The 23,466-nt window shown below is 43.2% G+C and overlaps 1 protein-coding gene across 2 annotated transcripts in view; it reads right to left on the bottom strand.

The window, feature by feature from the left end:
- Positions 1–20,003, bottom strand: part of LOC137883598 (serine/threonine-protein kinase ULK1-like) — a 23,827-nt gene extending 3,824 nt beyond the window's left edge. Inside the window, exons 1-22 of one of the 2 annotated variants that reach the window (XM_068725135.1) lie at positions 19,337–20,003; positions 18,393–18,485; positions 18,015–18,056; positions 15,473–15,505; positions 14,366–14,402; positions 12,874–13,047; positions 11,618–11,691; positions 11,342–11,443; positions 10,540–10,598; positions 9,934–10,016; positions 9,645–9,695; positions 9,280–9,371; positions 8,932–9,097; positions 8,685–8,739; positions 8,386–8,472; positions 7,836–7,979; positions 7,602–7,750; positions 6,751–7,025; positions 6,407–6,612; positions 5,628–5,749; positions 5,294–5,419; positions 4,597–4,780 (exon numbers count right to left, since the gene is read on the bottom strand). In XM_068725135.1, the coding sequence (XP_068581236.1) occupies positions 4,602–4,780; positions 5,294–5,419; positions 5,628–5,749; positions 6,407–6,612; positions 6,751–7,025; positions 7,602–7,750; positions 7,836–7,979; positions 8,386–8,472; positions 8,685–8,739; positions 8,932–9,097; positions 9,280–9,371; positions 9,645–9,695; positions 9,934–10,016; positions 10,540–10,598; positions 11,342–11,443; positions 11,618–11,691; positions 12,874–13,047; positions 14,366–14,402; positions 15,473–15,505; positions 18,015–18,056; positions 18,393–18,485; positions 19,337–19,426 (2,439 nt within the window). In that variant the 5' untranslated portion in view covers positions 19,427–20,003 and the 3' untranslated portion in view covers positions 4,597–4,601. The remainder of the gene's footprint in view (positions 1–4,596; positions 4,781–5,293; positions 5,420–5,627; positions 5,750–6,406; positions 6,613–6,750; positions 7,026–7,601; positions 7,751–7,835; positions 7,980–8,385; positions 8,473–8,684; positions 8,740–8,931; positions 9,098–9,279; positions 9,372–9,644; positions 9,696–9,933; positions 10,017–10,539; positions 10,599–11,341; positions 11,444–11,617; positions 11,692–12,873; positions 13,048–14,365; positions 14,403–15,472; positions 15,506–18,014; positions 18,057–18,392; positions 18,486–19,336) is intronic. The other variant, XM_068725136.1, reaches the window with a different exon arrangement.
- Between the last annotated feature and the right edge of the window lie 3,463 nt (positions 20,004–23,466).

Below are 23,466 nucleotides of genomic sequence, written 5' to 3'. Positions count from 1 at the left end.
ATGAAACGGCTCAACTTGTCTCTCAAAAACCAGACAACCAACTGACGTCAGAAATTGCTGCCTTGAAGCAGCAAATGGCCGCCAAAGAACTTGGTTTTGAGCAGGAAAAACTCAAAATAATGGCGGGTCTACAGTCAGAGAGAGAGGTTAGGAGACAAGCTAAGGCCGACGTGGTAACGGCTCAACTTGTCTCTCAAAAACTGACGTCAGAAATTGCTGCCTTGAAGCAGCAAATGGCCGCCAAAGAACTTGGTTTTGAGCAGGAAAAACTCAAAATAATGGCCGCTCTACAGTCAGAGAGAGAGGTTAGGAGACAAGCTCTGGCCGACGTGAGAAACGGCTCAACTTGTCTCTCAAAAACCAGACAACCAACTGACGTCAGAAATTGCTGCCTTGAAGCAGCAAATGGCCGCCAAAGAACTTGGTTTTGAGCAGGAAAAACTCAAAATAATGGCCGCTCTACAGTCAGAGAGAGAGGTTAGGAGACAAGCTCTGGCCGACATGAAACGGCTCAACTTGTCTCTCAAAAACCAGACAACCAACTGACGTCAGAAATTGCTGCCTTGAAGCAGCAAATGGCCGCCAAAGAACTTGGGTTTTGAGCAGGAAAAACTCAAAATAATGGCCGCTCTACAGTCAGAGAGAGAGGTTAGGAGACAAGCTCTGGCCGACATGAAAACGGCTCAACTTGTCTCTCAAAAACCAGACAACCAACTGACGTCAGAAATTGCTGCCTTGAAGCAGCAAATGGCCGCCAAAGAACTTGGTTTTGAGCAGGAACAACTCAAAATAATGGCGGGTCTACAGTCAGAGAGACAGGTTCGGAGACAAGCTAAGGCCGACGTGATAACGGCTCAACTTGTCTCTCGAAAACTGACGTCAGAAATTGCTGCCTTGAAGCAGCAAATGGCCGCCAAAGAACTTGGTTTTGAGCAGGAAAAACTCAAAATAATGGCCGCTCTACAGTCAGAGAGAGAGGTTAGGAGACAAGCTCTGGCCGACGTGAAAACGGCTCAACTTGTCTCTCAAAAACCAGACAACCAACTGACGTCAGAAATTGCTGCCTTGAAGCAGCAAATGGCCGCCAAAGAACTTGGTTTTGAGCAGGGAAAAACTCAAAATAATGGCCGCTCTACAGTCAGAGAGAGAGGTTAGGAGACAAGCTCTGGCCGACATGAAAACGGCTCAACTTGTCTCTCAAAAACCAGACAACCAACTGACGTCAGAAATTGCTGCCTTGAAGCAGCAAATGGCCGCCAAAGAACTTGGTTTTGAGCAGGAAAAACTCAAAATAATGGCCGCTCTACAGTCAGAGAGAGAGGTTAGGAGACAAGCTCTGGCCGACATGAAAACGGCTCAACTTGTCTCTCAAAAACCAGACAACCAACTGACGTCAGAAATTGCTGCCTTGAAGCAGCAAATGGCCGCCAAAGAACTTGGTTTTGAGCAGGAAAAACTCAAAATAATGGCCGCTCTACAGTCAGAGAGAGAGGTTAGGAGACAAGCTCTGGCCGACATGAAAACGGCTCAACTGTCTCTCAAAAACCAGACAACCAACTGACGTCAGAAATTGCTGCCTTGAAGCAGCAAATGGCCGCCAAAGAACTTGGTTTTGAGCAGGAAAAACTCAAAATAATGGCCGCTCTACCAGGTCAGAGAGAGAGGTTAGGAGACAAGCTCTGGCCGACATGAAAACGGCTCAACTTGTCTCTCAAAAACCAGACAACCAACTGACGTCAGAAATTGCTGCCTTGAAGCAGCAAATGGCCGCCAAAGAACTTGGTTTTGAGCAGGAAAAACTCAAAATAATGGCCGCTCTACAGTCAGAGAGAGAGGTTAGGAGACAAGCTCTGGCCGACATGAAAACGGCTCAACTTGTCTCTCAAAAACCAGACAACCAACTGACGTCAGAAATTGCTGCCTTGAAGCAGCAAACGGCCGCCAAAGAACTCACAGCTCTGGAAGATCGTATGAGATGTGAGCTCGCTGCAGAGCAGGAGCATCAGAGACAAAGCAGAGTGATGGAGGAGCGGTGCAACCAAATGGAGGAAGAGATCAAGCTTCTGACACAGCACAACGCTGACCTCCAGGTACATAACCTCAGCCTTCAGGAGCTCGCCCAAAAAACTGACAAAGAGAAGGCGCAGTTGAAAAAGGAGGAGAAGAAGGCAAAGAAGGAGGTGGAAAAGACACTGAAGAAGGACAGGGAAGAGGAGGAGAAGAGGGAAAGAAAGAGAAGAAGGAGAGCGAGAAGAGGGAAAAGAAAGAGAAGAAGGAAAGCGAGAAGAGAGAAAATGAGGAATTGAAAACACTGAAGAAAAAGAGGAAAGAAGATGAGAAAAGACACAAGGAGGAACTGAAAGGACAAGGGAAACACAAAATGAGTTGAGGGGGAAGAAAGACTACTACTTCTACCCTTTCCTCACTTAGTGATTAGTACTTAGTAGTGATTACTACTGATCTAAAGGTGGAAACCCAGATGATGTGATATCATCTGGGTATCAAGTCCCCACTTTCACCCTGTCCCCACTTCCACCCTTTTCTCACTTCTACCCTGTAAGTAGTAGTGATTACTACTTACTGATCTAAAGGTGAATCAAGTTCCCACTTTCACCCTTTCCTCACTTCTAAACTATCCTCACTTCTACCCTTTATCCCCACTTCTACCCTATCCCCACCTAAAAAAAAAAAAAAAAAAAAAAAAAAAAAAAAAAAAAAAAAAAAAAAAAAAAAAAAACAACCATCACACAAATATTTTTCTCCTCCGTGAATCGCCACCTTAACGTGGTGGAGGAGTTTGAGTGGCTCAGTGATCCTGGGAGCCATGTTGTCCGAGGCAGTAGCCCCTGGTAGGGGCTCCCAAGGCAAACCGGTCCCAGGAGAGAGTCCAGACTAAGAGCGATTCAAAAATGATGAATAGCAGCCCACGAGCTGATCGCCGGCAGCATAGACTAGCTCTTTGCTGCATTTGACTGAAATCTTGAATCAAGATAGCCCGTTTTAATCAATGTTAACTTTGAATCCATGATTGAATGTTTAAACACTATTTCACTGAATAAACACCGTTTTAACCCTGTAACCATTTGTATCATATTTGCTACGTGAGTTTAATTACCTCTACGTAATTAACATGAGCAATACTTTCCTGAAAAACCTGTTGTATACAATCCTATACATGTCTGCTACCATCTGGTGGAGTTTCCATGCACTGTAGGCATTAGCAGGCATTTAAATTCCATTTCCAAAATGGCAGCCGTCACAAAGTGACTTTTTCGTTTTCGGCAGGGAAATCGTTGCTAATTTTGAAACAGTTACGGTAAGAATAACATTTATAGTGTTACTAATATTTCAATATGAATATTTACTGTATTGAAGCAAACTATAATTACTTCATATTTCGTTCCTTATTTTATAGTAAAATCGTGTTGAAAACATAGGTATCCAATATGATACAGCAGGTTTATAAAGTGATAACTCACCTGTGAATCCTTGTATTGTATTTCATTGTGCACTCTGTATTATGCCATATCACAATGCCAAATACACTGTTTTGGTCATTTAATTAAACTAATTAAAGGTAGTAAGATATATTGAGTGGAAATTTATGTTTTTTATATATATATAAAAAAAATCCTTGGCTATCATAATCTTTTGATATATAGCCAATTAATTAATTCATTAATTAAAAAAAATAAATCCAGAGTAAACAATCAGATGCAAGCACTGCACAGGCAATCACTTCTCCCATATCTACTGTGGGAAATGTAAAGTCCATGTTTGCCTGAACAAGGACAGAAACTGTACTTTGCCACGAGGCGAAACAAACCGGTTGTAAAAAGGTTGCTGTTTGGGAAAAAATAAGAACCAAACCAACTGAAATGTTCCAAATGTTCCAAAAGCAAGGAACATCATTAGTTATTGTTTCTAAAATAAACATTGTTGTGATCAATACATTGATAAATAGCTACCGTCTTCCTCAGTTGCGCTGCTTCCAGCACAACTCGTTTTAAGTAGAGCTTTTAACCAATCAGATTTTGCCCCTATGCTGTCTTCATGGACGCCAGTGATGACAGTCGAGCCTCCCCAGTTGTATATGTACATACTTGAATATGTTTTGAAAATGTCCGCTTGACAGAAATCTACTGCTTCTGTCAAGCGGACATTTTCAGCCCTCAAACACATTAAAACATATTCAAGAAATACAACTGGGGAGGCTTGACTGTCATCACTCAACTTGATGGAAAACCGCTTTAGGGGCTGTTGCCTCTCCTGTCCACCTGTTGTGATAGTTTTAATGTCGGCACACAGACAACATGCTATCTCATAATTTGGACTTTCTATTTCATAATTTCGACCTTGGGGATATTTTATTTTCAAGTCTAACTTTTAATTATTTTTTTGCAGGCGGATTCGCGGGTCACATAAAATGACGTGGCGGGCCGGATTCGGCCCACGGGCCTTGAGTTTGACATGTGACACTGATCGATGTACACGACAAAGAAGTAATTGCTGCATAAATACATAGAATACACAGGTTCTAAGGGACGACTCCTTTTCCACTGCTTTCTTGAGCCGTGTATAAAACCTGCTCCTCACCTCCATCAGCGTCTCCTCGGCAGCTCAGGAGCCTCAAAGGTTACAGGGCCGCCCATGTTGGCTGTGATAGGATCAGTGAAACTGTAGCGAGGACTGGAAGGAGCCTCAAAGCCATCCAGATAGGTGGCTGTCTGGGGGTAGCGGCTTGTGAAGGAGCCTGCGGGGCTGATTGAAGTGAACGAGCCTGCAGGAGTCAGAAAAAGAGAAAATGTATTTAATACATACATTTTTTTTTTTGCATCAAATGCTATGCTTTTTGCTTTCGGCTTTCACCCTAATGACCACTGTATTGAGCAGAGATTCGTTCCAGTTAATGATCAACAGCAGCTGCCAGCAGCAACATGAATTTTTCTCTTCTCTTAAATCCTCTAAACTCCAATTACCAATTGGAAAATTGTGTGTTTGATAAAAATGTATTTTGGGTTATTACTCCCTAAATGTAGCTACATCTCTCCACAGATGGGTTTAATGAAAAAATAAAATAAAATCAACCTTTAATGCTCGCCTCTATAACATTTAATTAAGTTTCCACATCATGGAAAATGAAAGCAATATCTTCCCAGTGCTCTATGTTTTATGATGTGCAGAGCGTAACACTAACGCTGCTGCGTAAGTGGAATTTGATTCCGGCCAGCTGCAGACAGGATGTGGAGACAAATTACTTGCATTTGTTTGTGTTAGAATGTGCATGAGCTACCTGAGTATTTCCTCTGTCTGGAGGTTTGAGGTGGGGTTCTGCCGCTGGGAGGAGAGCCCACAGTGAAAACCACCTGAGCAGGGCTGATCGAGCCAGGGGCAAGACCTCCCCCACCACCCGGGGGCACTAGAGGGCAGAAGAAGAGCGATATATCATTGACCTTTTACATTTTCCAATAAAAACCAAGAACGACTAACCTGTATTCTCCTTTAAATGACTTTCAATGATTGTTGCGCTATATTAATGACACGTTGTCAGAATGAGCCACGTAAACGAACAGAAATCCTAAATATCAGACATATGTTTGTTAATGTGAACCGACGAGAGTTCCCACCTGTTATGTCTATGGTTTTTTCAGAGGTCAGGTTCTCTGTGCTGCCTCGGTCACCCACGGGTCCACCTGGTCCAAATGCAGCCATCAGCAGCATGTCCGACAGACGACCTGCACTCTGAGACCTGCTCCGAAGACACAGGAAACAAAGACAGAGAACATGGAAGGAAAGACAGTGATACGAATTAGGTGCACATCCTTGTTTAATATATATATGTACATATATATATATATATATATATATATATATATATATATATATATATATATATATGTACGTATATATATATATATATATATATATATATATATATACGTATATACATATATATATGTATATATATATATATATACATACGTGTATATACGTATATACGTATATACATATATATATATATATATATATATATATATATATACACGTGTATATACGTATATACATATATACGTATATACGTATATATATATATATATACGTATATACGTGTATATACGTATATACGTATATATATATATACGTATATACGTATATACGTATATATATATATATACGTATATATATATACGTATATATATATATATATATATATATATATATATATATATATATATATATATACGTATATATATACGTATATATATATATATATACGTATATATATGTTTAGCACTCAAGTCTATCCTGGATCTATCCTGGATCTGACAGTAAACAATTCCTCCTCGATACACAGCATCAGCGTGATAAACACAACACACAGAAAACAGAAAAACAATAATCTAACCTTCCAAAGCTCTTGGCATCATCGTTCAGTCTGTGGATGCAGTGGGCCGGCTGGATAACCTGCGTCAGCGCTTGTTGTCTTGCGTCTCTGAGCTCCGCCTGAGCAGTCCTGCTGCAAGGGGAGCCGATGACCAATCCTTGTTGTGTCAGGAAGGTCATGAGGTTTGGAGTGCTAGGAGGCTTGGGGAATTCAAACGGAGGGATGGCCTGAGGAGAGGAGGACAAGTACCACAGGTTTGTTGAAACTGCTTTGGTAGTCTTTTCTTGCTCTGTGTATATCTCCAGAGAATTAAGCACACACACACACACACACACACACACATTTTTCTCACTCTGCTGACTCACCCTGGAAGGGGAGCCGAGGATTGTGGGGAGGGGGCTACGCTGCATCAGCTCACTGAGTCTCGGGGAAGAGTGTAGAGGCCGGAGAGTTTTCAGACCTGCCGAGGGGGCCACCACCGGGTCCGAGTGCTGCTTCCTGATCTTTTGCTTGCCGCCGCCGCCACTGGCGCACTCCGACAAGCAGGGGGCGCTGTGGAGCCGTGTGCCCAGGCCCGTCGTCGTCGTCGTCGTCTGTGGGTGCTGCTGAGCAGTAGGCCGGGCTTCACTGTGCAGAGGGGCTGTAGGACAGAAGAGAGGGGTCACAGGGTTTCTGCTTTTAGACAGCAGGTGGCATCTCGAAATTCAATGTCAGACAAGACAACAAGACGAGAAATCCACCAAAGAGACTGCAGAGAAGTCCTGCCTAACTCCCACGCTGCTGGATGTCCAGACAGCTCAGGGACTGTGCCAACACGAGGCACAGACAAGTAGAGAGCAACTGGTGGTGAGAAGGAGAGTGTTTGTGTACGTGGGAGGCTGGTTCATTGTCTCAACCAAAGACTTTCAAAAGTAAAGAACTGGCTGACTCAGAGAAACATTAGCAAATGCTAACCACAAAAGTAGTTCCACAAAAGTAGTTCCCTCTTACACCTAATTACTTTAGAAAAATGAGTTCCGTTTGATTATTTGCTTTTTAAATATATATATATATATATATATATATATATATATATATATATATATACACACACACACACACACACACACACACACAATCCCTCTTAGTTTAAATTGTATAGAGAGTAGTATTTAGAAAGCTGGGATGTTCATTTGTGAAAGTGGTTTACAAAGGGAAGAGCAGCCTCTGAAGATACCTTGAGGGGAGAGCTGGAAAGGTCTGGCGCCCCCCAGGGAAAGCCTACGATTGGTGGCGACTGCCCCCTGCCCATAGGGCGGGGAAGGCCCGGTCCGAGCGAAGCCCAACGAGCTCCCGCTGCTGCAACGCCGCACAGGTGTGGACAACCTAATGACACGACGTTCATGAGTCACCGCAGTCAATTAAAGAAGTGTAGAAATACACATTTACATTGGCAACAAGTGACACAGACCGGGGTGAGCCATCCGGTTTGGTACAATGGAGATTCTGCTCCATGCGCTGGTAGTTGTGGACCTGGGAGGGGACTGGGATGGGCAACGACTGTCCGTGGTTTCCATAGCTACCCCCATAGTTACTTCCCGAGAATTCACCGGGCCTGCCAACAACAGTGAGAAGAACAGAGTGTGCCAAGGCAAACAGTTGAGCGATGAGAGGCTTAGTGTGTGTGTGTGTGTGTGTGTGTGTGTGTGTGTGTGTGTGGACACAGACAAGTTTAACACTTTCAACATGAATGAGTACTCCACATATTTTGCAATAGAGACATTCTGTTAATACTGCCAAGCCTGTACGTCTCTAATGTAAAAAAAACCCAAACATAACACAGTGTGTGTGAACTGAGGTTAATTAAAGACATGTATTAATTTAGCAGATATCAATTAATTTAATCTACCGTACCAGCTATTCAATCAATTTCTTCTTCTTCTACCATTAACCATTCCTGTGTCGTTCAGCGTCTTGTTCTCTGAGCTACACAACCAAACGTATAGCTTTGAGGTCTCTACCTGACGGGACTTGGAGACCCACTGCAGGAAGGGGAGTGTGGCGGGGTTTTGACTTGGCTGCACAGACCAGCAGAAGCCAGAAGAGAGCTGATTAAAGAGGAGACACGTCACGAGGACTTTATCGAGCTACACATCTTGAAAATGAATACAACACGCTCTCACTTTTACTGTAAATTGAATTAGGGATAGTCAGTTGTCCTCCTCTACCAGTGGTGTTCTTTAACACTGTTACACAACTATATTATATTAGTGTAATACAAGTAATGGCGATCTATGAATAACCCATCCTTGCGTCTCACCCGCTGTTCATCAGGCTGTCCTGCAGCACTTTACTCTCGCATGTCAGCTCACCCGCTGCAAAACCAGAAAAAATATATCAGAAAAGAGACAGAGTACAGCTCCAGCTTATGAAATGCTATTAATGCCACATAAAAACTATGAAAAAAAAAAAATGTAAAGTAAGATATGACTTTAGTAATCCTATAGAGCCGGAGCCAATGTGAGGACTGTGCACAAAGGCATTTGATATTTAGGTAGATTTCTTACTGGTGAAGTGAGCAGGCACCATGACAAAGTCATCTGTGTCACAGGAGGAGGAGTTCTTGCTGCTGCCACCCCCGCCAGAGGAGTCCTTGAGAAGAAAACCAGTAGCCTCCTGGGTAGGGGAGGCCAGAGCTTTGGCACGCAAGTGCTGACCCTCAGCAAGCGACTGCTGCAGAGACGGGGGAGGGGGGGGGGGGGAGAGAAAGAGAAAGAGAAAGTCGGTGAACCAAGAAAGAAAGCACAAAAGAGATAGAGAAATAGGTGTTGACTTGGTCGGTTTTCTAAAACACAGCCTCGATACTTAGAGGAGAGAAACGGAGGAAACATAATACAGGAGTAATAAACACAAACCGGTGGAGAGGCGAGGTGAGAGGTGGAAGAGCTGCTACAAGAGCTGGCTGATGCAGAGCTTGGGAGGCAGGTCATGGACGCGGTAGGAGTCGCTGCGAACAAAAGCAATGCGCTTGTTAAGAAAAGCCCAACGCACATCACATCATAAGTCTATGGTGTTTCAAGCCCCTGTCCTTATTTCAATCTTGCATTACTTTGAGGGTTACATTGCTCTTACTGCCATCAGAAAATGTGTAATGTTTATTACACTCAAATACACACACACACACACACACACACACACACACACACACACACACACACACATCATAAACAATACAGCTATAGTCCTGCACTTATTATCCAACCTATTTATTCTTACTTACTCTTTTTCAGGGACGAGCTAGCCTCCAGGAACGGATGACAAAAGAACTCATCTAGCAACAACAGCAGAAGAAAGAGAATCAGTGGGAGGTAGTGACCGTCAGTGCAGTACTGCGCTCACGGTTCATAGAGGCAGACGGACACAGGAATACTTGTTGCATCTGTCGTCTGGGTAATGGGACTAGAGAAGCGTTTCTGAAATGCTACATTAGTAAGTTTGCAGTGTTGTTCCGCATCAACGGCACACAGTCAACCGATTCGTTCCTTTTCCTGTACTTCTTGTTCACTGACCGAAGTCCATGCGGTCCTTGTGGTTGCGCTGCAGCAGACCCAACAGCAGGTGCCTCAAATGGCTAGAAGTCTCTCTGGGGATGCTGCCAATACAAGTACAGATACAGGAACACGTTCAGCTGCGCTGGCTTTACTTTTTATGTTCATACTGTAACCAAATGAATCTCTATTCCCTCGAGATGATTAAACTAATGAAAACCTTAGTGTGGTTTCATTAGGCAGCGGTGAGAGAGTGAAACGTGAAGCCTCGCAGACATTCATTAGGTTGGGATGGATTCGTCGGGGGCTTGTCATCTCTGACAATGTTGTGAATCAACTGCTGTTCAACTGTTTTCACAAGCCAGCTGGCATGGCCGGAACTGGCAGCGTATATGCAAAAGACTACTTTTGTTTTGTTATTTTTAACAGCACTGTAGCAACACCTTGTCAAAAGATAATCGGGTCTCTCTTCACTTTTTATTGGGGCATCCGTTCTGAAGAAAGTTTTGTAATTTCTTCGAAGTAAAATCCATAAAAGGAACGCGGAACAAAACGATTAACTCCACTAATGTTTTGCCTTTTACCATAACATAAAAAAATAAATATGCTGTCATTGTAACTCCTTACTTGGGGCTGAGAGTCTTGTTTTTTTCATAGAACAGCCGGAGGTCCTGGGGACTGCTAGCCTAGAAATGACGAAAGGTCGGAGAGAGAGTTGAAAACATGTAAACATCTGCAAATGTATGTGCATCTGCGCGCGCGCGCACACACACACACACACACACACACACACACACACACACACACACACACACACACACACACACACACACACACACAGTCACACACACAGTCACACACGTTTATGGCACAGTATGCTGCCATTGCACAGACAGGAGAATGTCATTAACAGTGGCTGGCTCGGGGTTCAATCACTTACAATAACACATGTTTTGACATGCCTTGTCAATGAAGCAAAGAGTGACGCCGCTCTAATAGCTTCAGAAATGCTGCTGGGCCAGATTAGATGAGGTCGTTATGAAAGAAGTTATGCGTTTAATCTTTCACAGCATCATTTTATTTATCATTTTTACTGGGTTTTTGGGTTCTTCCTCATCTTCCACATGAGCTGGAGAGAAGAGTCTGTTTGAATACTTACTCACAAACTGAACTGATGCTTCTAATGACATGTTAAAGGAGCATTCAGCATAGCTTTGTGTTAATTAACTTAATTTTGTTATTATTTTTTATTTTCAGTACACATATGCTTATGATTGTCTTAAAAGCCATGGATAACAGTAAATTGTTCATTTCTGTCTTTAGTCGGTTGAGGTTCGATGCTGGCTCATCCCTTAACGACGTTGTTGGCATGAGGGAAGCGGCTCACATTGCGAAAAAAAACAAACATGCATCGTCATGACGCGTTTACCTGAAAAGGAGCCTTTCCAATCAGACACTGAAACACTATGGTTCCTATACTCCACAGGTCAGCCTTGGCGTCATAGTTTTGGGACATAATGACTTCAGGCGCCTAGAGAGGAAAAACAAATATAGTGAGATTGCGACACTTCAGTGGAACTCTTTGATGAACAATTAATGAGACGATTAAGTTAGTATTATGACTGTTCAGCAAACACTGTAATATTAAAGCAACGATCAGAAGCGACAGCACATCATCAGGTTTGGCTGGACAAAGAACCCTCACCATGTACATAGGGGACCCACAGAGTGTTGCCGCCATCATGTTGCTCTGGAGGTACCTGGCAAAGCCAAAGTCCGCTGTGGAGAGAAAATGTGCAAATGCTGAGACTCAAACTGATGAAATCAGAAAAAATAGAGAAAAGAACTCCCAGAAGAAAAACTGCAGACGGTTGCAGAAAAAAACAAACAAATCCATAATGCTCTAAAATTTATTTTTTTGTTTCCCAACTGAACAGTATCTATTTTTAAAACCAATACAACCATAAATCATAATAGCAATAATGGTTGAGAGGCAGATCTTCACTGTGATTACAGGTATGATGAGAGCGCAGCATTATTCCCCCCCCCCCCCCCGCAGGGAGTTATGGTTTAATAAAACACTTGCCAATCACAAAGCACTATTGTTTTGTCCATATATATATATAATTAAATACTCCAAATAATCTCTGTGTAGCTCATTATATTACTCGTATTATAAGACCCAATATCCTTGAGCACACAGCCTTTTTTTTTTTAACAAGTCAACATGTTTCAGTAATCCCTTAAGCACCGCGGATGTGCTTGTGTGCAGCACCTGCATCCATGTAGGTAGGATGCGTGTGAACGGGGCCGTTTGTTAGTGTGACGGTGACAGTTTTCCCGGAGTGGTGAGGATAATAGCGTTCTGCAGTGGCTGGGAGCCTCAGACTCCACTCCCACGAGGCAATCAAGTCTCTCCAGAGTGAACGGGAATTAACAGGCTTAAGGATTAGCGGCGTTTCCAAACTGCTGAACAACAGGAACTCGCTCTCAGTGCTTGGTCGTGACACTTTACAAAAAAAAAAAAAACGCAGATTACTTGTTGTGAAACCGAACTTCATTGTTTATGGTCAAATGAGTCAGACTCGAAACATGCTTCAAGTATCTGTGGATAGGGTTCTTACTCTCTTGGTTTATCAGAGGAAGGCTGCCAACAGTGCAGAGGGAAAATGTGAAATTCTATATATAATCTAATCAATTTCCTGGAACCAGTTTAGAGTTATTATCTTAGTGGAATCAGCTGGGGAATTCATTATTAGGTCCTGTTACTACTGTCTGCAAAGAGCTGGACTGCAGCGTATGGGTTTCCAATGTTTCCATCATGAGACTCAATAAGGTTTTTTTGTTTTGCTCCTGTAGAAGGTTTTACTATAAAATCCTGATGTAAACCCACAACATATGGGCTCATGTCTGAAACGTTAAAATGCTTTTGCTCTTTTTATTTCACACCATCGAACCTACCGATCTTGATGCAGGTGTTGTTGGAGTGAGACTTGCGTCCCGGTGGGTAGGAGAGCAGGATGTTCTGGGGCTTGAGGTCCCTGTGGATTATGCCTTTGCCCTGAAGGACCCTCATGGCCCCCGCGATCTGCTGCAGGAAAACCCGAATGGTGTCCTCACTCAGCGTGCCCTTGGCTGCAGAGAATAAAGATTTACCTTTGGTATACTGGGTATATACAACGTGGTTTATTGATTGATTACTGATGGAGGAAACATGGTGGGGGTACAGAAGACAGATCGGGACCGAATATCCCGCTTACATAAGATTTTCTAATTTATTCAAATCATACGATCTTCGCCTCTAAATACATCTGTAAGTTGTATTTTTCCTCTCTGTTCCGTCACATCACCCCACTGCCACCTCCTGCTCCCAGTCTCTTCCTTCCCTCCAATCGTTCCCCTCCTCTCACGGTGGTACAACATGGTTCTATGTGAGAGTCCCTCCCTTAAGTCTTGAATTTCTCTCTGGGTCCACCTCCCTTTCCTGTGAAGCCAGACTCAGGCTCGACTTGGGCCAGGAAAAAACAAAAAGTTATGTTCATTGCCCAAAGTGGGTAGTGGATCCAAAACCAGAGGGAAAGGCTATTACTGAAATAGGTCCTCTATTTAGACTATTTGTACCTGGCAGACAAAGTTAGCAGCTATAGAGCTATAATTATTCTGCAAACAGCTAGATGTTTTATTTCCCAGACTGCCCACGTTGACAGATAAAGGCCCACCTCAGACGAGTTGAGTGCACTGTAGAGAGAGCCCAGCAATTTATGAGATGTGGCAAACCTGGACAGAATTATAGACTTGTATTTTAATGACCAGGTTTGTTAGCATAGTAATGAATAAAAAGCATATTTATAAGGAGGGTGTGTACTGTATGTATGTGATATATTTCTCAAATGCAGGAGGGACGCTTCTATGCGGTTTTATTACGCTGCTATGTTAAAGTCTATTTTAAGCCTGAAGCTGATACTGAAGCTGAGTCTTCAGGGCCTCAGATAAGAAGGCAGCTTCCTGCGGTCAAACAGGAAACCAAAAGAAAACACAGAGGTGTGAGCTGAATGGCAGCCTTGGGGCGTATATTTGACCGTTAAGTTGTTCCCTTTTATTTTCTTCTTGGTAGATTTAAAAGAGCTGAGAAATAAGTCTTCTTCATCTACTAATCACAGTCTTAAGCAGCAGCTCCTAACCGAAGATCACCGTTCTGGAACTCCAAGAATATTTGTTTATTTTGTGATTTAAATGCCTTTATTTAGCGATTCAAACCTAGAAACTTAAGATTATTCTACCGTTCAAAATTGTTCGTGTTATGATTTATGATATTGGCTTTTAGAAATAAAGAGAGGCTTTCAGGGACTCTCTCGTCACCGAGCAACAAAGATGACATTTCAACATCAGTTCCATTGTTTGTTTTCTACTGAGAAGCATCTTTAGCTTTTAGGAGGTGATTTGTTGCACTTACAGTGTAAGTAGTCAGCGAGGTCGCCCCCATTGCAGTACTGGGATTAGAGAGAGAGAGGGGGGGAGGGGGGGATGAAAGAAGGAGAGATGAAAAGGAATCACATTAGGACACACAGGTAAAACAGAGGCTGGAGTGTAACCATAGTGAAGGAGTCTCTGATATCAGCCTGCCTCTGAGGGGACTAGAAAGCGAACGAGATCAGAGCAAGGATTTGCTGGAGAGTGATGCGTTTACAAATTTATAACCATGCTCTCATCAATATGAATGAATCCAGGAAAGGACAAGGTGCGTTATGAAAGGCTGCCTCAGTCATTTCCTTTTCCCCAAGACACAGAGATAAGAATGAACAAATTAAGATTTATATAGATATATATATATATATAAATACAAAGACAACATTTAACAAATGTCACAGTTTTGTCTTTTCACTAATGCAGTGTGATGTTTAATTGCTGTTTTATTACTTTATGTGGGCCCAGAGGACACTGGAGGCTAACGAGGATGCACATTAACAATAGAAATAAATATATATTGCAAATTTTGAGATCTGGCGCCTCTGGCGAGCGAGTGTCACTTTTATTGAAGTTGCGTGTGAGGCGAGCTCTTCTGCTTGGCTGGCCGAATGTGCAAAACACAATACTGCACGTGTCTGTACAACGCACATTAAAAAAATATATTAAAAAAACTCAACACAAATAGCAGTTGACGTGCGCTCGAATCTAAAAGACTGAAGCGGCCAATTATGATGTCTGGAGCGCTAGCGTGACAGACCGTGTCTTGCAGGGATGATACATCTGTATGAAGCACTTGTCGTGTTACATTTGAGCATTAGTCCAGAGGCCAACGTACTCACAAAGTGCAGTGGTGCATACATACACGACTCACAAACATTACACTGCCTATGGATCAAGAGAAACAGTAGGAAGCCACAGCAAAAAAAATCTAGCAGCATTTGGATGTTAACCAGTGGCCATTTTGCCCCCCCAACCCCCCCTTGATGCCTGAGGACACGGCTAATTATAGCCCGGGCCTCGTCAGCGCTGCCTGCAAAAGGCTGAGACAATACAGCGGTCGGCAAACAAAAGCCAAACATCACAGCGAGCTTACCTCCATTACCAGGTACACCGAGCTGGCAGTTTCCTAAAGAGGGAAGAGATAAGAGTGTGGGGGAGGGAGGGAGGGAGGGGGGGGAGGGTAAACAAACACATGTCAGTGGCAGACAAAGGAAGGAACAGGTGGCCATTATGTTTGAGCGAACCGAGCTGGGGGATCCGGATTGGAAGAGAAATTTGCTCAAATTTGCCTAAAAGGGTTGCAAAAATATAGGAGGACTGACAAAAAAAACTGCTGAGTCTTGAACAGTAGTCGACATAAACATGCTAATTTAGTAAAGCTAGTTCTGCCCCAGACTCCTGGACCACTGGACTTGTTTTTTAATATTGCACATTTCGGGGGGGGGGGGGGGGATTCAGAGTTCTAACAACTTTTCTAACATCGGTTATCTATTTCCCTCCACTATCGCCCCGCTCAGCCTCTCTAACCCTGTCTGAGGACACACGCCGTGAGACGGAAAGCACAGTGCTGCCTGCTCAAAAAGAAGAAAAAGAAAAAAGTAGCCCTCTTATCACATGGCAACAGATGACTGCGGACTCTCACTCTGACCTCAGCTCAGTATCTTGTTGGATCTACCAGTCAGAGGCCAGGCTGTTTTCTATAGCTCAGCTGAGTCAGGCCTTTTGAAAATGGTTGTCTTTGGCTTTATTGAAGCCGGAGGGCAAAAACCGACCATCGCGGTTTCACCAAAACCTTCAGTTGGATACGATTGTTTGCCATTGCATTGCAAGGGGACATTTTTCATCTTGCACTGTGACTTGCTTTGAAATAATGAATTGAATTTCTTGTTTCTCTATGAAGGGAAAATGTGTATTTAAATACAACATTACATCAGGTCTGCAAATAAGGATTACTTGCATTATCGCTGAACATTCCAATTACTCTCTTGATAAATAATTTGGTCAATTGATATAAGAGAAGAGCAGCAAATCGTTACATTTGGAACAAGAGAATGTTTCTGGCGTTTCCGCTCTTGCTCAAAACCTGTACGACGATTGCGATTATGAGTTCTTTAGAGAACACAAACAACTCAAAATTGAAAAGCAAAGTGAATGCGTTCATCTGGTGTCCCGTGTTTGGTTTGGTTCTCCTACTGCCCTAATTAGACAGCTAGAAGGAAGGACTCCCTGCTCAGAGCATCTATACCGTCTGCTGCGCACCGACATACCTGTAATCTTAGACCCCGGCTGGGACTATATTTAATGCACAGAGAGAGAGAGAGAGAGCGAGAGGAGAGAGAGAGAGAGAGGAGAGAGAGAGAGAGAGAGAGAGAGAGAGAGAGAGAGAGAGAGAGAGAGAGGTGCCACTGTGAGTTGCTGTGAATTTGGAGGTCTGATATGGGCAGAGGCATTAGAAGCGGTTACAAATACTTTTCTTAAAGCTATACTGACAAAGAGCTCTTAGGTAAAGCTGCCATCAACACAACAACCAGACTGTGATGGGGGTGATTGAGCAGCTAGCAGGGCTCAGCAAATCAACTCCCACATCACTGGTCAGGACTTTTTTTTTTTTTTTTGTATGATGACTAAGGCCTCTGACGAAACAATTTTGGTACGAAAGGTCGACTTCAATCAATAAAACACATCTCCGGGTCAGGTGACGAGGCCTGCAGTATTTGTATTCAACCAGAATTCATTAATAAGCAGTTTTCATAATGAGATTTCATATGGAGGTAAAAAAAGAAAACAAAACAGTGAGATCAGAATCAGGAGAGACACAGCAAGGAAGTCAACATTCCTGCAACACACGTCACCGTGCAGAAATGCAGTCTCGAGTCTCGAGAATGATGGGAACATGAGATGTTTTTGAACCAGATGGCAGCGAGAAAAGAAACACATGGCGAGTTGAGATGCGTCTTTGTGTCGGGGCCGTCTGAATCGTCCAGCAGGTGTTGTCACAGCGAGCCTTATGACTGCTTTCTTCAGGCAGAAGAGCACCGCTGCGACTGTGGATACTCCACTCGCGGTACCACGCGGCGCCCCGGTTAGCGGGCCACTGAGCCGAGAGGTTCGTTTCTGGTGTCTGAAAACACGCGTACGTCGCACGGGCCGTGTGGGATAACAACACCCGGGCCTACACCTGTCGGCTTGTGCCTTGAAAAAAAAAAAAAAAAAAGGTTGGCGACGCATCTCCTGCAATGAGCAGAGATACAGACAATTCAACGTAAAAAGCCCCGAGCTCACAAAAGGCAGAAGTATTTACTGGAAACCTTTTTACAGAGATCTTGCTGTACATGGGAGAGCAGAGGGAAAACGTGCCTCGACGAGATCAGACAGAAAGACGTTATTTTCAGAACAAACAAATGTAGCGAAAGCCTCATTTAACAAGCAGGGGGAAAACAAGACTATTCAAGCTGCGTGAGAACGAAGTGGGTCATCTGGAACAGATGCGTCCAACAACCCCATCTGCTCTGTTTTGGTGAGAGTAGACTGACGGGGAGAAACCGGGACATTGAGAGGTGCGACGACGACGTATGTAAACAGAAGCATTGAGGCGGTTCTCAGTCGGCCTGATCCCAGAGTGTTGTTTTACATACCTGGAAGTCCAGTAATGCGACGATGTTCTCGTGTTTCAGCTCCTGCAGAAATGACAGGAGAAATATTTGGGTGCTGTGTGCCAAATATATATATATATACATATATATTTTTGTACATGTTTAACTTGAAATAGCTGTTTATTTGACTTGTGACCACAACACCGATCAAATGACCTAATGAACGCTTTACAACACTTTTGAAACATCAAGCTGCTTGCGAGGACAGAAGGTGTTTTTTGCTCAGGTCTTATTTGGTCTCAAACAAACAAATGCTTGTTGTATAGACATAAACACCGAATGTGTTCATTATGATACACGTAGAAACCCAATGACTGGAAACCAGTGAGCTCTTGAGTCCTCCGAGAGCTTCTGACTTACCTTGAGTATCTTAATCTCTTTCCCCAACAGCGTCTGGGATTTGGCCAAGTTCTTCTTGTTGATGCACTTCACCGCCACCTCCCAGTCATGTTTCTAGGAGGGAACATCACACGCTAAATATCTTTTGGGGACGGACGCAGTGTAGCGATGTGTTGCACCGCATCGTTTTGCGTGTTCCAGGACACACAGCACATGTCTGATTACTGAGATAGTTTTGTAGAGCAGTCAGAGACTCTTTACTGACCTCATTTCCTACAAAATAATGCAACTCCCTTGCCCTGTGTTTTCTGACCTTACAGCATATTGCATTGTGTTATGAACACATTACAATATGTGTTCTAAGACGCCATTATCCTCTGTTACATATGGATCTGATCTGCCAGTTTACTAATAAAGCCACACAGATGCTTCAGGCCTGCATTTGCCCGACACTGTATTGTCTGTTGTAGCTGATGCGATGCATTGTGTTACCAGTGTGCATCAGCATCTATACTCTTTCGTGACCTAGGGCCTGTTGTTACAACGTGTTCATCGATGGTCTCGGTGTGGAGCTTGCTTATGGAAACAATAATGGTCTGCTGCTCTACATTCAACAGTTAACAGGATTATGGACGTGCAGCATTCTGCCAAAAAAAAAAACAGCCGGAAAAAATAAAGACCCTCGCTCAGTCATAATCCATGCATTTAAAAAAATGAAAAAAAGGTCGCATACATTAAAAAAAAAAAAAGTATTTCATCCATTAACTGTTTTTTAGCAACATCCTGTTTCGTGAGCCCAGGCCTCTTAAGGCCGTACAATGACAACAAATACACCAGATGGCCAATGAAATGCGATTCACGGCTAACATCGCGACCGAACCATTCAAGCGACCTTTCATTTCTGCAATAGTGAATATATTTTTGTTTAAATAGTCAAATGAATAGTAGACAAGGAAAACACTCACCTCTCGGTGTCTGCCTTTAAAGACGACAGCAAATGCGCCATGTCCTATCAGGTCCTTCCGACTGAACTCGAATTTCCCCACCGTCTCCATATTGTGCACAGAGTCTGGTGTTATACTACTCGGAGACGGACAGGTGACCGGGAGGCCTCAGGTCGCCCTTCTCGGTCGCAATTGCTCCTTCCTCCTCGGTCGAGAAGGGGCAGCGGCAGCAGGGATGTTCGCCTCCTCGTCCACTTGCCACGAGCTGCCTTCCTGACAACAAACTGTCCTCTTCTCTCATGTTCGCACGCACACGTTCTGGAGTTCAACTCCTAACAAAGCTCTGCGGTGATTGTCATCGTTGACAACACGGAGTTTATAGCGAACTTAACGGACGAGAATCGAGTTTTGTTGTTTTTTTTTTTTTTGCAGCTCTTCTCTGACGTGCCACCTTAAAAAAGCAGCAGCAGCAGCAGCAGCTCGTTGCGTTTTGTTTGTGTACAGAGGAGCCTCGCTTCTGTCGTCTGACGCGCAACCACGGCGACACAAGCGCCGTCTGTGAACCCGAGACGAGCGAACAACGTCCGATAACCGGAGAATACTGACAACTGTCCCGTTTGTGTCTCGCAATTCGCAGTCGACTCGGCGAAAGTCGTAGCATCGACGGTCCCGACAAAAGCAGACGGCGTCTCGCCTCTGCAACAACAGCGCATGCGCGCAGCAACTACAGCTGTAGGTTTGACGTCACCACCAGGGTCCTCGGTCATTAAAAGTGAAAGCTGTTCTGTCATCTGCTTTGGCTTCGCTGATGAACTACTTTGGACTTGAAAACGAGGGACTGTCTCTTAATATTACTCGTGTCAAACAATATATCACGAGACAGTACGTCATGTGTGCGTGCACGTGGGCTTGTGTATTTGACTTTAGGCTTATTAAAGTGAAAGGAAAAACGAAGAAGAATGTTGGCGAAAATAAACATAAAATTAATATTATCGCCGATCAAATGTGGGAAAAGACATGCATTGATGGTCACAAGCTAACAAGAAACAGTTTGGATGGAAAACTAGAATGAGAGCATGCGTACTTATGCATATAGACAGAGAGGGGGAAAAAAAACAAGCGGCTAAAAGCAACCACACCCTTTTTGTTGTTTCTTTTCTTATTATTGCTGAGGGTGTTGCTGTTGATTACAGTGGGGAAATGCAAAGCCACCAACTGTTAAAACGTGTTTATTTGATGGAAAGCACAACAGCTCAACTCCAATTATGAGCCGATATTTTCACACCGGTGATATTACAGCTAATGAGGCTGATTAAGGAAACACATACTGCGTGATCTCGGAGGAGTGGTGCGTCTTCATGTAATTGGAGCTATTTATACACGCCTGTGACTGTGTGTACAGTACCTGCATAGTGATGCGGCAGTCACAAACTAATTGAGATTTTACCTGACCCTCTCTTCTTGAATCTCCTGAGTTGTCCAACAGGTATATGAAGAAGTGTCTAATTATACGGAGATGATTGCTTACTGGTTGGGGCGAGGTTAATTGGGTGTCTTTATCCGCGATGCCTCTGTGAACAGAATCCAAATAAGACCATAGTCTGCCCAGCATTATGTAAGCTTCGTAATGATCATTTAATTAAGTATTTTCTTCTGAGCAGGCAACTTTCCAAGGGCTCTTTTAAGGCTGGAGGACAGCTGCTGTGGGAGAGCCTCGACTTGCTGAGCCCAGTGCTCCTAAATGGAGCCATAACTATAAATTAAACGAGTCTCTCAGGGAGGCTAAATCCAATGTAAGGTGTTTTTGTTTCAATTCGGTTGAACGAGTGGATGCACGTCTGACTAATACAGCCGGCTTAATTATCATGTTTTGTCCTTGGGAAGAAAGTATCTCCACAGTTAAAGCGCAGACGATAAATGTGCTCATATTTCTACAAACCAAAGCAAAAAGACTGATATGAACTCCTGTCGCACAATATTCCAGCATGAGTTTCTTAGAGTTCAACTGATGCCCTTAACACACATGAATACAAGACAGTTAATCTGCCCAGGAGGTAATAGATAGGCGTTTAAAACACTTCCTGTATATTTAAGTACCAGAGGAGGGCGGTAGAGGACTGCAAAAGAGTGCATATTGATCACGTTGACCACCATTCTTCTACTATGAGCACCGATGGGAAAATGTCATGGAAACAAGTCCTTATAGGTCATTATATTATTTTTTTTAATCTTATCTTAGTCTTTGGATCATCAGTTGTCCTTCGACATGGACTAATTTGTGACAACATTCACTATCAATATCATGAAATCAGTGACAGCATCGTGAAATACAGCTGACCTGGAGAAATAGTCTGCAGCCGTCAAAGAACAGCTTTTGAGAAGTTGAGTTCTAGTGGAGACGTTGCTAGCACATTGTCAAATATGAATTATTTAAAGGTGGAAGGCTTTTTAGGAATACATTTTTTTTTGATGTTTTGACACAGAGTGAGGACCAGTAAGATCAACCTTGAAACATCCGACTCTCACCGGCAATCTGGTATCAAAGAGCCGTTGTATCCTAGCTGATTTCAAGTGAGATGACAGCCGGTCATTGTGTAATACTAGCGCAGTATTGTCCAACAATACTGCTGCGTGATATCATGAATTACTTAAAGTGGTTTTCCCGACCCAAGAATCCCGACACTTATAGTTGATGCTGCGATGTGTTCACATATGTAACACATGTTAACTGAGTTTGTACTCTTTGTTTTATGCATTTTAGCCATGTTTAACCATACTAATGATCACTCAAGGACAACTATGCATATAGAAAGCACATAAGCTTACTTACACATTTGTGATGTTATTATTATGTTTGCTTCCTTTACAAAAGCCCAACCAACTATCTTTGACTATGTATTCCATTTAATTATTCATCTTAGATGTATCATATTTTGCAGTATATCAGTACATTCCATATCTGGAATACAATTAAATAAGGGTGCATTGCGTGTGTGTGTGTGTGTGTGTGTGTGTGTGTGTGTGCGCACATGCATGCGTTGTGGGGACATTATCCCACAGAGACATTACAGGGACTTATCTGCAAACATGCCAGAACATGGTCCCCAACCATTGTCTAGAATAGGATGTGGTTTGGGTTAAGTGTTTCAGTGAGGCAAGGGTACAGTACAGTAAGGATAAACCTCTCAGTCAATTACAGTCAACACAATTCCTCACCATTAAGAGCAACAATAAATGAGTGAATCTAAATGTGTGTGATTGAATTTGTGTTTTCTGCATTGCCCTATTTTGTTGGTTCCCCTCATTGTAAAGCACTGCGAGTTGCATGCCTTGTGTATTTTGAAATCACATTTACTATGAAGAACTTTCATCTCCACGACCGAAGGCTAGGGGGCAGCTGCCTCCTCCAAGGCCCCTCCTTTCCACTTAGCTAATATCAAGTGCTGTGGCACGGCGCCCTGCTCATCTGTTCAGCCTAACATCAGGCCTTCCACCACGTGGTGAAGAAGTTGCACAGCTGAATGGTGGCCAACCTTTTTTTCATGTAGATGGATAGCTACATGTCTTGCCATGAAGGTCAGTGCTTTTTCAAACCCATCTCCGCACCGAAATGAACTTTTAAGACTTGATCAGCATAATAGTTTTGTCTGCATACTGCATTGCTATGCTCCAGCGTGTGATCCCCGCCAATAGGTCATGCCAGATAATTAAACTGAGAAGCAGAGGGAAATTCAATACACTCTATTACAACTGAGGGCGCCTCGGACTCAGGGGAGACTTTGGTATTCATAGACTGGATATAAAGCTTTTGTAAAGCATCAAGTAGCTCCCACTGAAAACACAAGTCATTGAATGTGTCAGTGTTGACTGAAAGCGGTGCCACATCACAGACCAGCATCATGTTAATGTACGGTGGCTGATAAATGATTGAAAAACTGCTGATCATTCTCGTCAACCCTTGACCATATTGTATTTTCAATGACTATGAATCTAATGGTGTGACTCAGTGTTGTCATTCATTTGTCTTCATTTCCAAGCAGGATCCTGCAACTTGAGGACGAAAGGGACACTTTCCTAATGGAGTCAGGGATGAGGTCATATTCAGCAGTACTTAGGAGTTGTGCTACATTCAGACGGAAACCTCAGAAAAC

This window comes from Cebidichthys violaceus, unplaced genomic scaffold (genome assembly GCF_023349555.1).
Source record: "Cebidichthys violaceus isolate CVI_PGR_0920_01 unplaced genomic scaffold, fCebVio1.0.p SCAF_337, whole genome shotgun sequence".
Classification (NCBI taxonomy): domain Eukaryota; kingdom Metazoa; phylum Chordata; class Actinopteri; order Perciformes; family Stichaeidae; genus Cebidichthys; species Cebidichthys violaceus.
Note: the sequence above shows the minus strand (reverse complement) of the source record. Positions and strands in the feature narration are given on the sequence as shown.